The 14,046-nt window shown below is 37.2% G+C and overlaps 1 protein-coding gene across 8 annotated transcripts in view; it reads left to right on the forward strand.

Annotated features, from left to right (window-relative positions):
* CCSER2 (coiled-coil serine rich protein 2) overlaps nt 1–14,046 on the forward strand; it is a 60,569-nt gene that overhangs the window by 29,025 nt on the left and 17,498 nt on the right. For all 8 annotated transcript variants that reach the window (XM_030275830.4, XM_030275826.4, XM_030275828.4 and 5 more), the window contains 5 exons: nt 954–1,116; nt 1,725–1,911; nt 7,240–7,323; nt 8,078–8,164; nt 9,668–9,766. In XM_030275830.4, coding sequence (XP_030131690.4) covers nt 954–1,116; nt 1,725–1,911; nt 7,240–7,323; nt 8,078–8,164; nt 9,668–9,766 — 620 coding nt within the window. The remainder of the gene's footprint in view (nt 1–953; nt 1,117–1,724; nt 1,912–7,239; nt 7,324–8,077; nt 8,165–9,667; nt 9,767–14,046) is intronic.

A 14,046-nucleotide genomic window follows, 5' to 3' on the forward strand; every position in this document is an offset into this window, starting at 1 on the left:
AGAAGCAGTTGTAGCTGCACAAGCATGCAGGGAGTGAGGAGGGCCGTGTAAATCACAGGGTGACGCTGGGCTGGCTCCGGCCCCGCGCAGGCTGGAACCCAGCAGCAAGGAGGGCCTGCTCGGGAGCCGAGTGCGCAGCGGGGCTTGGGGCAAACACTGCTCCCAGGAAAGGATGACAATGTGAGGGGAAGCTCCCTGGGTAAGTCAAGAGCAAGGGGTGGCGACAGGATCGCAGTTTAGGACTGTTTTTGCCGGGTCTGACTCCTGGGTAGAAGTTGTTTTGGCTTTCTCTCAGTCGTTTCCGGGCTGTTGCCAAATTTAGCGTTCGTTCCCTTAAGACATTTGTGGAATTCCTGTGGCTTTGCCGAAGTTGGTGTTTTAAAGAGCTTGTTTGGTTTCCTTGTTTTAAATCATGCTGGTTGTCCAGATAAATACAGATTAAATGTCTCTGAGTCTGAAAACCAAACCATGTGAATAAGACAAGGTTTATCTGTATCTTAAGTAACGGAACAGTTTTCTTTTTGCAATTAAAAACTGGCCTTTTCTTACAATGTTGTCTTTCTGTGTTTATGTGTTGTTAGAACTTGTTAATGGCCTGGAGATACCATCTGTAAGAGAGATAGGAAATTGTAACTTTTAAATCTCTTTTTGCCATAATCTCTACCTCCTCCAAATGATTTTCTATTTAAAGTTGAAATACTGTTAAAGCTGGATTCTTCAGTTTCTGCTACAGGTTGCTATTCTTGTAACAAGTTTTTTTAAATAAAAATATGACTTGTTGCAGAATTTCGCTTGACACTTCTAAAATGCATACTGTTTTGGGTCAGTTAAAAAAACCAAAACAAACCCCACAGACTTTACACTGCATCTGTTACCAGCACATAGTTAATATTTTATTTGCAAGGTCCTGGGAACAAGTCTTATGATTTTTTCTAACATTATGCTCTCTGTAGAGGAATGTGAAAATATGAGTCGCTATGAGAGACAAGACAGAAATACGAGACAGCATCAAGAGGGATTCTGGAAAAGAGCACCACAACAGCGATGGAATACACAGGAGCACTATCATCTTGGCCATACTGACCATTATATCCATGGTAAAAATGATTTGAACAGGTAAAGCACTTTTCTGTATCCTCACAAACATTTAAAGCCCCAGTGAGCAATTCCATTTTGGCACTAATGGATCTCAAGTGATGTTGAGTACAAATACAACATTTTCAGAATAGTTGTATGTCTGAGTGGAAGCACCACCGAGGGTTGTTACAATATCTTTTCAAAACTTATGCTTCTGTTTTCAGTCCCAGTACTTGTTGCTCGTGTTGATACAATCTTATATATGTTGATTAAAGTAGATTATGTGTTCCATGGAAAACCAATATCTTACTACTTTGTAGGTTTGGGTAGCTTTTTGCAGTTTAACTTTTTGGTAAAGTAAATGTAACCATATAGTCCTTAAAGAGTTGAATGACAGTTTATAGAAATTCTGCTGAACTAACTGGTTTTAGGGTACTGTAGTTTATAGTCTGAGAGGAGTCTCTGGGAGTGGAAAGGAAAACTCTGTATTTAATTGAGATAGCATTGACATTTTCTGATTCATTTATTTTCTGCTGTGTGCCACAGTATGTAAGTATATCCCACATTGCATAACACTTTCCTTTTTACCAACCGCTGTCTAGCTCCAGTTTGTCATGTCTGTGTGTTTCTGGTTTGGGTTATTTTAGGGGTTCAAGCTACCTGGAGCCTGCTGCGGGTCCCCTGGAGAGCTTTGGGGCGGGCAGCGGCTGCGCGGCGCCGCGGGCGCTGGCGGAGAACACGGTGATGCTGGACGAGATGACCCTGCGGCACATGGTGCAGGACTGCACCGCCGTCAAAACCCAGCTCCTCAGGCTCAAGAGGCTGCTGCACCAGGTCAGCTCTCTACAGGCACCAAAGCACTAAAATAAACTGGGGACTGGGCCTAGGTGGGCTTCTGTTCTGCTTGGCTTTATTAGGATATTGGTGTCGCATTTATACATTGAGTTACAAAGTTCCAGAAAGTGACTATACCTTTTTTTTCTATTTTCAGTAGAACTTTTCTGCCTTGTCAGCACTTTACTGACTCCTAAATACTAAAATTTTCAATATCTATTCAATATTCAAATTTACTTCTCTCAGGAAATATTAAATTAAAGAAGAAAATCAGTGTAAGTGAAATTCAAAAAAACTGGGAGTTAAAAAAAATATTAAAATTGATCCCATTGATCAAACTTTCATTCAGCAAGTCAGTGCTATTAGCTTTTCCTTGAGGCTTTGTTTTCCTCATTCTTTTCATCTTTTCTTTGTGTTTTGACAAGAAGCTTAGCAAATCCTGCTGGGTCATCTCTATTGGAAGTGTTCAATGTTATGAAATTGTCACAAGCTTTTAAGGAGCTTTTACAGTGTACTTCAAAACGTGGCAAGCTGTGGGAGTTGGTAAACTGCTAAGTGACTCAGCAGAATTATGGCATTTCAGCTACAAAAATGTCTTTGTTACCATAATAAAAAACAGTCCATGAGACTTTCTTAGGAGGCATACACAGATTAGCATTGAAAAGTGTGTGATGTTGTATTTTAATACCAGATTTCTTGCTGTTCTTTTCTAATAGGATAATGTAATGAAAATAACTTTGTGCCTTAAAAGTAAGGCACTAAAAACATAACAAAACAAAAAGCAAATCAACCTTGAGGCTAATTCAAGGGTGTGATTGTGCCTTTTAGAAATGAGAGCATTTGCTTCCTGTGCTGAGATGTGTTCCTGGTTTTGTCAGGGGGAAAAACAATTGTAACGAAAATAATGCAGTGCCAGAAGGGGAAGGGGTGCTCTTAGAACCTAATGTCTGAGTGGTGGGCTGCATAAACTGTGCTCCCCAACAGCCCCAGGCATTAATACAGAGGTGGCAGGGAACCTTTATCTAGAATTTTTAATGCCTTTAACACAAGGACAGTTTGGCAGTTTGATGGATGATCTGTGTGTGTGGTTCATGGTGTAAAGGCTTGTACATTATAGCCAAGTAATGTGTGGCCCTGCAGAGTATCATGCGTAAAATCTTTATCTAGTTTATAATAGCCAAGTTGCAGAATAAAAACCTTGCCTCAAGTAGCTCAGCTAAACTTTTTAAAAATAATTTAAATGCACAGAATGAAGCAGTTACTCTTAATATGTCCGTTTTTAAAATTTTGCTCCTGATCTTGACAAATGCCTGATCCTTGTTCCCTGTAACAGTGAGCTTCATAATAACAGGTATTATTCTTCCCTTCACACTTTGTCAGGCATACTTGGCTGTATTTTCCTAACCTAAACCAACCCTGTTTTGACTCACTGCTTCCAAAACTCATCACTGGACTTCTGAATATTTATTTTGCTCTCCTGTGTATAATCCAGTCTTTTAATCAAAGAACATAAACAGTAATGTAAAAGTAAATTAGCCTGCTACAGAGGGGGAAGCGTCAGACCTTTACTACCTTAATTTGCTAAACAATTAGGGCAAAACTTATGTGAAATGTTTTTTCATTACATTAAAGTGTTAAGCCTTTACTGTAAACACTGAGCTTCATACTAACAGGAATGAGTAAAAATACCACAATTCTTTTTAAATTCTTGAACAGAAGTAATAGTTTTGAAAACAATTAGTTAAACTTTAGCATTCTGAACTCTGAGCTAGAATTAGGATCACAGACAGCTCCTTGCAAAATAGAAAAAAATCAAGGTACAAAGTCAATTGCTTTTAAACTCCAGTTTTATTATGGAAGCAGAAGGTCTTCTATTAGCTCCACATTTATGTCTATGTGTTGCCTTTTTCCAGTTGTGACATTCAGCAATAATATTTAATTTGGATAGGTAGGAATAGAGGTGTAGTCGAGGCTTGGGCATGAGGTCTCAGAGGAACAGTTACAGTAAAATAGGAAGAATTAGTAATTAAATTCAGATTTATACAATTATCTAATCAGCTGTAGCGTGACTTAGTGTTGAGCACAGCATGCAGTGAATGTATACCTAACAGATTCCTGGGGAGACTTAATGTGCTGTACTGGATTCATTGCTGTGACTGGAGCTCACGTAACTGGAGATAAATTAGCTGGAGTATTGCTAGCAACTTAGCTGCAGCAGCATGGGGTTGGTGCTGCATTCCCAGTTCAGCTTGGAAAAAGAAATAGTTCTTTGAGTAACAGAGCCTTGGTTGAGCTCTGTGTGAGCAGGATAACAGTGGCAGCAGTAAAACCTGCTGGCTGCTCACTCCTCACTCACTGCCATCTTCCTGTGCCTTCAGACAGTGAAATCAGCAATAGGAGTCTCTCTCATACAGAGCTTAGGAAATTTTCACAGTAGTGAGTATAACCTTCTCTGATTTCTCAGTGATGTTATACTAACCTATATGGAGTGAAAAACGTGGCTTGTTATTCTACTAAATGCAGCCATATTTGCAGAGAGGTGTACTGCTGGAGAGCATTCTCTCTTTAATACTTAACTGGAGTGCTAAATTTGTATTGTAAGAAGAAAATGTTTTGGAAGTCTAATTCTAGTAATAATTGACATGTAAATGTTAATGCCTCTTAAACATTGACTAAGGTGCTTCATTTGCATGTGTATTAAGAAATAAGTTTTCTTCTTATCTTAACAATTTCTTCCTCCTCCTCAATTAATTTCATAAACTTGCTGCTCTGGGTGGAGGCTAATGTGTTAATACAGTTTTGAATAAGGTTGTGCTATTTCTGTTGCCCTGGAGCCTTTGATCTTTGCAAGGATTGGTCATCCTCTGTAGTAACCCAGCAATGACTTCTAACCAAGTCATTGGTTGCATTGCTTGCACTTGCTGTTCTTATAGGGAGGACTGAAACATTAAGTAGCTCATAGAACTGTGAGATCTGTGAAGCTCTTTATTCTGTGGGAGGCAGGTTTTTATGCAAAATATTTCATTTCAACTTATCTTTCATGAACGGAAATGAAATTTATTTTTCAAGCACAGCTCTTCAGTGTAGCTTATCAGATATGGCCCATTTGTATGAAGAGGTGTGAATGAAAATGTGAACCATGTAGTGCAAAATTGTTAAATTTATCAGTACATTTTGCTGAGGCTTTAGATCAGTAAGTCACTTCTGTACCTTTGAAATACATATTCATTGTGTTCTTTCTTTTTGCATCTGGTGAGATCCACAAGAGAGATTCATCTTTGTTTATGAGAAGCCTGATGTTGAGAAAGAAACAGTTATAAATAAAGAGACGTTTATGTGTCATGCATTAAGTTATATAAATTGCTCCTACACCTATTTTTTACTAGCCACAAAATAGTTCACCTCAGTGACGTAATTGTGCTTGAAAGAAACAGAAGCAAAAGAGGTGAAAAAACAATAGCAAAACAAATTGGCAAATTTTAGGTTCAAGCCATTGTTTAACTGTCAGATTGTCGCTGTGACTTTGTTTGACAGTGGCAATGAGATTGGCATAGCCTGGATGAAACTGCACTCAGAATGCCAAGCAGGCAGCAGGTGAATAGCACCCTCTGCTTGATGGCCACTTAACACAGCTTCTGCTTGCATCATTATGAAAATGCTTTTAGCAAAGGAGTCTATTCAGATGAGTGGTTTGTACTGAATAAAGCTTGGAATTGGGAATCAAAACCTAGACCCTGGTAAAAGTTCAGTAGACCCTGATGAACTTGCCACTGCTCTGGATAAGTGATCATACCAAAATAAATAACGTGTTCTGATACTGTAAAAATGTTAGCAGTAGCAGTTTTCTATATTGCCTGTTTTAGTGTGATGTGCAATACCTTTATAAAGTTTATTTTATCTTTACCAAATGATTTAAAGCAGATGTTCTCTCCAAGTTTCCAAATTTAGGGTATCTTGGTATACTTCTTAGTATTATTTCTAGCCTACCAAAAATAGCATATGCATATAACCAGGTGCATTTTCTTTGCTAATTCTGTCATTTTTTTCGTTAATTCTAGTATGGGTTTTTTTTTGTACAGGGATGAATCTTATTTTGCTGATTTCCCCTGTTTCATTTTAGCAGTTTAATGAGAAAGAAACAAAAAGCACAAGAAGACAGATTTCATAGATTAATCCTAGCATGTGTTCAAATGGATGCTTGAGTTCCTACTGATAGAGTTAGAACTGTTTCTTTTCCAGTTGTGCTGTGTTCTCTACATGTGTACTGAGGTAATTGCAGCAGTGGTGGGGGAATTGCTGCAGATGACCTTTGTCCCTGCTTTACTGGGGAATGAGTCAGGTGTAGCACAGGCCTGGAATACTGATTTAAATCACCAGGGAGTGTGACATACTAACCTCCTTTGCAATCAGGTCTTAATCTGCTGTTGTGGAATGTCATATTGCTCCACTTCCCTGCATTTTAATAGCAGTTAAAGGTATGTTGAGCATACAGAGCCTTGAAAAGCCATGCAAGACACTTTTGCTTGAAATAGTTTGTCTTGTTTTGTATTTTTTACCATTCCCATGATGACTCTTTCATGATTGTAACTGTGACCCTCAGTTGCTTCACTTCTGAGTGTGTGTATTTGTTTGACTTGTTGCTTAAAATAAAATGTTGGTGAATTTTTTTAATTGGGGGATATAAGATAAATATAAAATACATAAATATAAAATATTAATAAATGTTTATGGTATGTAAAATACAATTAATATAAAATACAATATAAATACACAAAAAATTGTAACACTGAAAGTATTCTAGGATTCTAATCACTGCACTTCTCCTCTAGCATTTTAGAAATGTTTTGAACTAACTAATGTTTGTGTTTTTATGGTATTATTGTGCAAATTATTTCAAAGCATTCTGGTAGAAATTCTCTGTAACATGGTGCATAAACTGCTGCTTCATCAGTCTTTGATTTGCTGGCCATGGGCCTGGAAGGGACAAGCAGCTACTTGAGAACTGATGACAACTGAGTGTTGGACAGTGTAAACTTCACTGTTCTCAAAATTAACAGTCAATTTATATAAAAGCCCAAGAAACAAAAAAAAAAAAAAAAACAAAAAAAAACCAAACCCAAAAGCATCCAAACCAAAACAGCACTAAAAACTGTGAGATGTAAAGTTCTATCAAGTTATAGAAATGAAATATAAGTGTCTGTATCTTGGGCATTACTTGGGCATTGTACACAGGCTGCAGCAAGGATGGCTTTCCTGTGGGGGGAAAAAGGAAACTTGCTGTTTCAACAAGTGATTCAAACTTGTATTCTTGTGTTTGTCCCCTGGTAGAATGATGAAAATGTGTCACTCCAGGACATCACATTCTCAGTTCCATCGAGTCCAGAACCACAAGAACCTGAGTCAACTTTTAAGGTAAATGACATTGATTGACTCCAAGGAATAAGACCAGTTTATATTTAGAAAATACACCTAAAGCTTGTGTGTTACTGAAGTTCTGCTTCTTGCTTCTTTCTTTGTTTAAATGCTAACCTAAGTGAACCCCACGAAGTCAGTGGCAAGTTTATTGTTTTTTAGAATGAGTATTAAAGGCAGAAGAAATCACAATAGTCATGGCAAATGGAATCGTCTTTTCTAGTTGCAGACTTGTAACATTCTGTTTTCAATGGTGGTAAGGTTTTGTAGCATTACTTGGTTCTTACTGTAAAATCACTATACAAAGATCACTAATTCTGTATTTAAGGGAGGGAAACATTGCTTACTAGAAATATAACAAGGCTATAAATACTTCATGAAGTTGAAGAACATGTAAAATCTAATGCCTGTTCTGAGATCAGTAATTTCTGTTGTTGATAAAGAGGATTGTAGGTAGTATTTGCTGACTAGGCCTGTTCATCTGCATGTCACTTGTTTGCACAACAGATGAATAATGCTTCAAAAATGCAGCCGATTTACTTACCCTGTAAATTTAGTGGGTCAGCTGAATTTGGCCTCTTAAAGGAACTTTTAGTCAAGTTTCTTCACACTTTAGCCCCTCTCTGTGTGAACAGGAGGAGGAAAGCAGGTGCTGTGTCACTGCCATCCCTCCAGGCATGTCTGATCTCATATGTCCTGTAGAGGTGTTCCTTAGATCATGCAGTCCTTATAGAAAACCACTGTTCTGTTGCAGATGGATGATCTGCTGAACGAGATCAGGCAGCTTAAAGATGAACTGAGGAAAAAGGATGAAACAATCAACCAATTAGAACAGCAGCTTGTAAGTATAATCTAAAATGTTTAGCAAAATCCCAGATGTGCCCTGCAGAGTACAACTTCAATAGGCAGTACTGATGAAGGATTTAAGAGACCTTAGACAGCTATTTTTTTCTACACTTTCACTGTAACAAAGGTAGGTTTGGGTTCCCACTTGTGCTCCTGGTATCTTTAATTCCATAATCTGGTCATGATTTTGTGTGACCATAAGCAAGTATGCTTATAGTGCTGTTGAAAGTATTTCATTTCCAAAACAATTTTGAACATAAAATTCTTCTAGAAGCTGTCCAGGAAAAACAGTGAGAAAAAGATAAGGCTACATTTAAAGTATTTTAAAAATGGACAAGGATTGGGCCCATCAGTCTGCTCATTCTGCTTAGAGTTTTTGTAACTGTTTTTTTTTCTTCTGCTCCTTTCATCTACTGTCCATTATCTTAATAAAGAATTACACCATATAATATAAAGCTGAGCAAAGTACTATCCTAAGTTGATTGTGTTTTAAGGAAACAATACAAAACAAGTTGAGTATTCAGATTACATCTGCCAACTAGGAACAAGTTATGAGTCACTTCATCATAAATAAGGTTCAGGGAAACACAAAGCCTCAATCAAAAGTCACATGTGCCTTTTACCTTTTTCTTCTTGTTCTGAGTTTGGATTTGCCATGTATATCTCTGCATTTGCTTTTGTTAAATTCACCTGCTGTGACAATTCTTTTAAAACAGCCCCACATTTTCAAGCCATTTCAAGCCACAGCAAGATCCTATAGGCAGGTAGATGAAATGCCAAGAGGTGCACACCATAGATGTTTATCATAGCTAGAGGCAATACTTGTGTGACCATAATCTCTAATGAAATGTTAAACATGTGCTTTTATAGGTGTGTGCAGTAAAACTGATCTGTGGCCTTCATCCTCTCCCTCTCTGGCTTGGGAACATTCCCTCTAAAACAAAATTGAAAGATGAAGATTTGGTATTTGCTCTGCTGTTTAAACAGCAGAATCGCAGATCACAGCATTCCAAACCAAATTACCTTGTTTGTTAACATTTAGCAGTAAGTGTTGGGTTTTGGGTATGCTTAATCTCACTCTTAACAGTCAGCCAAAATTCCTTGAAGGAAGTTTCTCCTTCCTTGCTCAGTCACGTACCTGATTCCTGGAGTAACCTGTAACTGGGGCAGCAGAGGAACTCTGCTGTAGAGATGGGTAAAACTCGCATTTGTAATGACTGAAAAATGACTTGAAGAACTCAGTGCTTCAGAAATCTAAGTGGAAAAACTCTTTCCAAAAGTCAATATTTATTTTGGATTACTTCTCAGTATCCTTTGGGAAAAGCAGCAGTTGTGCAGCACTGTAAAGAGTGGTTTTTACAGTTTAATCATATTGTGCTCTACAGTCAAGTCATGCTTGATGTTTGAACACTGGACCTTGACTGTACTTTTCAAGAGGCTCAGTTGGTTAATGTCTAACTAATTCTTGTTTGTTTTTCTCTTTTTGGGGGTGATTAAGGCCACTAGATGTAACTGCCAGAAGGACAGTCAAAAACCTCCAGTGGCAGTGCGCGCGTGTGCCGATAAATTCACACAAACCTCCTGGAGGAGGAGTTCTGTGAGTAAAGTGGGCCCTTCATGCTCGGGTACCTCCTTCTGCCTTTCATTCCCCACTTCTATAACCTTGGCTCTCACTCAACTCAGCTCTGTTTAAGAGCTTCTCTGCTCTGTGTGAGTAGAGTTCTTCCCACTGTGCAACCCTTGCATTCTTTTGCAGCCTTGTTATGTAAAAAAATACTAAAAACATTTATTTCAAAATAAATAATTAAACTTTAGAAGTCTTCTTTTTAAGTAATCACCCTGTGCAGTATTTAAGTTACAGTCAATCTGAGTCAAGCCTGTATATCTCATCACTTAAGAGATTTTCTTACATCCTGACTTCAAAGTCATAGGTATCTCTTCGGGCTTTTTCCTGGTCACATTTTCATTGTTGAAGTTTTCATATTTGTTGAGGAAAAGAAACAGTGTATTCCAAATTTAGCTGCATAAGTGTAAAAGCAAAAGTTAATATTGTTTAACATTGCTGTTTTTTTATAATTAATTTTAATAACTTCAATCATTAAAAAATAATTGTGTGGAAATCACTTTGACAAAAGACATCTTCATTTCCATATATTGTTGCATGGTTCACATTTGTTTCCACTATGTAAAATTTACATTCTTCATAAAACACCAAGAGAATATTTAAGATGGGGGAGGGACAACACATTTGATACGATATAATAATTACCTTTGCTAAACAAAGCTTTTCTTAGTTACCAGTGTCAAATAGCATTTGGATTTTGAAGCTACTGCTCTAGCTAGAAAACCTAGGACATTTCATGTAAAGGTTAAAAATGGGTTTGATTTTTTTCTTTGTTTTTATCCTACTTTGAGTTACTTGATGTAAGCTTGTAAAAACAATTAATCACCCCTTTTACCCTTCTAAAATTGCTTTTTTAATTATATAGCACTAGAGCGCAGAAGCAGCACCACGCTGTGTGTTCACCAGTTACTGGCAAACAGCTTTACCCATGTTTTGCAGCCTCCTTCTTTCTGTCATAAGAAGCTGTCAAAAGATTATAACCTTAAGTAGTTTCTGGTTTCCTTTGGCACTTCTGCTCCCCCATGTAACCTCTTCATTCATCCTATGTGTTTCTCCTTTTACTTTGGAGGTTCTGAACCTGTGCATTGTTTCTTTTTCCCAAGTTAATTTCGTGTGTGTGCTGTTCATTGGATGTCTTTGTGCATTGATACTGTTACAAGGTTTGTGGCTATTGTTTCCATAGTCCTTTTTTTTCTAGCTCATTTATCACGTAGCTTCAGTGACAAGATTAATAGTCATGGCAAGTTAGTTGCTAACTACATGAGTTTTAGTTTGTGGAACTTGTGGTAATTGATAAGACAAAGATGCTGGAGAAGATGAGGAATTTGAGTTGCTGTCTCAAGCACAAGGAGTCACTCAGCACAATTGCCTGGTTTGAGTCAGGTTGGCCAGTATATTTTTTTTAAGTTATATTGTAGTTTTGTTCAAAAAGACATTTTTTTTGTCAGGAGGAAGTTTGGTTTAAGGGACAGTATCTTCAAAAAGAGCTAAAGGAGCCTCTGCTGTATTCATGGTTGGGTGTGTGGATATATGCATGTGATACCCATATGTATTTCTGGGCATATGATCATTGCATGCACAATCCAAACATCTTGGTATTTTTATCCATGTGCAAAGTTTCTTACAAAATTGATAAAGGACTTAGGAAAATTCATGAAGTGTTAACAAAGTTTGAAACTGTGCTGCTTTTCAGGACCTTTTAATAGCTGGGAGGTTTTTGGCATGTTTTTTGTTTTTTTCCCAACGTCTTTATGTGCATATTTGTAAGTGACAGGCTTTCTGTCAGCCAACAGAAACAAGAACTCTGTAATGTGGGATTTCTCCAAGGAGGACAATGGTCTGCCTGGTGCAGCCAAATTTCAGTTCTAATGGTCAGACCTCAACTTTCTGGTTTAATGCTTCCTCTGCTAACATGCATTTTGATGCTTCCTTGCATGGCTTAATAGATGTATAAATGTGTAAAACAGTTTTTGATCTGGAACCTAATAACAAAAAACACCTCTTGCAGTAGAAAGGAGACACAATCAGCTCTTATTTTCTTGAGGTAAGAGTAAATAATAAACAGAAGGAGACACCTAAGTAAAGCATATTCTCACTACTCAAATCCCAAAAAATCTCTTAAAGAAATTCTTGTGCTTTATTAACATTCCTATTTAGTTTAGTTTAATGGACTTGACCTAAGAAGAAAGACTAAGAAAAGTCATGTTTATTTGTCCTATATGCAGTATAAATCTTGAAATATTGTTAGTATTTATGCAATGATCAGGTTTCTATCTAGGCTAGCTTTTTTTTTATATAGAGTAGCTTTTTTTTTTTTTTTAAACCAAGTTGTAATTGGAGTCTTGGCAATGATAGAGTGGCTCCTTTGAGGCATCTTAGCTTTTTGCTTCTTAAAGCTTGTTGTTTCCAATTTTGATTAATATTTAACTATTTCAGTTTTTTTCTATTAGTGTTGACCTACCAGTAATTTTAAATTATACTGTGTATTTGATGTATCAAAATTTTCAAAATTAATTTGGCTGTGTATAAATTCTATATATTCTATACAAATCAGAACTGATACAATGCCTTAATTCCTCAGGAGTTACTACCAGTCTGGGAACACAGTAATTTAGTGTTCCAAGGAGTACTTTAAATGCTGACTGAAACATGCCTAACAAACACTGTTAATGTCGTGTGTCACAAAGAATAGGTGCTAGAATAAACTAGGAAACAGTGAGAGTGGGAAGCAGATATTTCAGTTAGAAATTTAAGACCATATGAATTGCAGCAATTGCTGGCCATTTGAAATGGCTGGTGTTTCTGATCACTTCATGGTTCTGCCACTAAATAAATAAATGGATATCATTAAACATATTCCTTTTTAAAAGTCAAGTTCACATAGTTTCTTTGTTACTAAATATTTATAGAAAATGGCCCATTCTGATGTGATTAGAAACTTGTCTAGTATTGTTCTTTTCAGGGACCACAGTTTTTCAAAGTACTTTTAGTATTTTTCATAAATATGTACATAAGTGAAAGTTATATAACTTTAACTTAATCCTTGGAACTTAGTGCCCATGTAATAAAACCTAAGGGCTGGAAAGAAATGTTTGGGAAACTTGGCTTCTTAAAAATTGATAGCTAGCTACCTATTGCCTGTCTACTGTGTCTGTGAACATGGTATTTCTTTTAAGTGTCCTGGCAGGATGCTCAAAATTTTGGTAACTTCTAGGTTAGGTTTTATTTTTGGTTAGCCATCCTTGGGATAAAGGCTTGTACAAATACTTGCTGGCAGGGTAGACCACAACATTTCTGAAAGGATCTCTTACAGGTCTCTTATACAGAATTCATTCCAGTTAGTGTGTCTTACGATTTTACTATCATGGAAGAAAATAGCCAAGCTCTGGAAGAAGATAAAAATTACCTGAAGAAATTAATGTTAATGGACAGCTTACAAGAAAGAAAAATGTGAGCTTCTATTGCCACACATGACTTGCAGGCTTTGCAGGATTGTTTCTCTGATAGTAAATACTGATGTTTTGAAGACTTTGAGGGTAAAAGGGTTAGAAGTCAATTTTTTTTTTTTTTTTAAATAAATAATTTGATTTCTTGGGCTGGAAAGGATGTTGGCAGATGCTGAGAAGTAAATGGACAAGCAAGCAAACTGAAAAGCTCTGAATTTGGTCCAAGATGCCTAGAGAAGATTCTGGCCTGTGAGGACAAGTTCCTCCTAGTTGCTGGTTGCTCTTCCACTCCCTGCAAGAGTAGATAGTGTGCACAGTAAAAGTTGGGTATTTCCCCTTGGTAACAGCTCCCAGTGATGAGATGAGCTTTGCTGCCTAAATGTGCATTCGAGTTCATTCTTGTCTCTGCTAAAATGACAACAGAACCTGTCAGTTTGCATGGGAATGTGCATGGTCTTGTTCTTTGCTCCATCTTTTCTCTACTTTTGCACTGAGATATTCTTTGCCTCCCTTTTGAATTTTCTTCCAGTTTGTCATTCCAAAACCTTTCATGTCAATTGTTTTCATAAACATTTGTAATCTTTTGTGTGTTTTTGTGTACTGTTGGCCTTCTGGTTTTAGTATCTCCTTCCATCTTAGCCTTAAACATCCTGTATGTGTCAGCTTCTCAACCATTAATTTAAGCTTGCAGCTTTTGAGGTCCAGTCACTGTCTGTGTTCATCTTCACAGCCAGCCTTGTTTTCTCTTGCTGTTTGCTTCATGGTTTTATACATGTACTTGGTGAAACAAAACCATAGCTGGACTAG

The sequence above is a fragment of the Taeniopygia guttata genome, chromosome 6 (genome assembly GCF_048771995.1).
Source record: "Taeniopygia guttata chromosome 6, bTaeGut7.mat, whole genome shotgun sequence".
Classification (NCBI taxonomy): Eukaryota; Metazoa; Chordata; class Aves; order Passeriformes; family Estrildidae; genus Taeniopygia; species Taeniopygia guttata.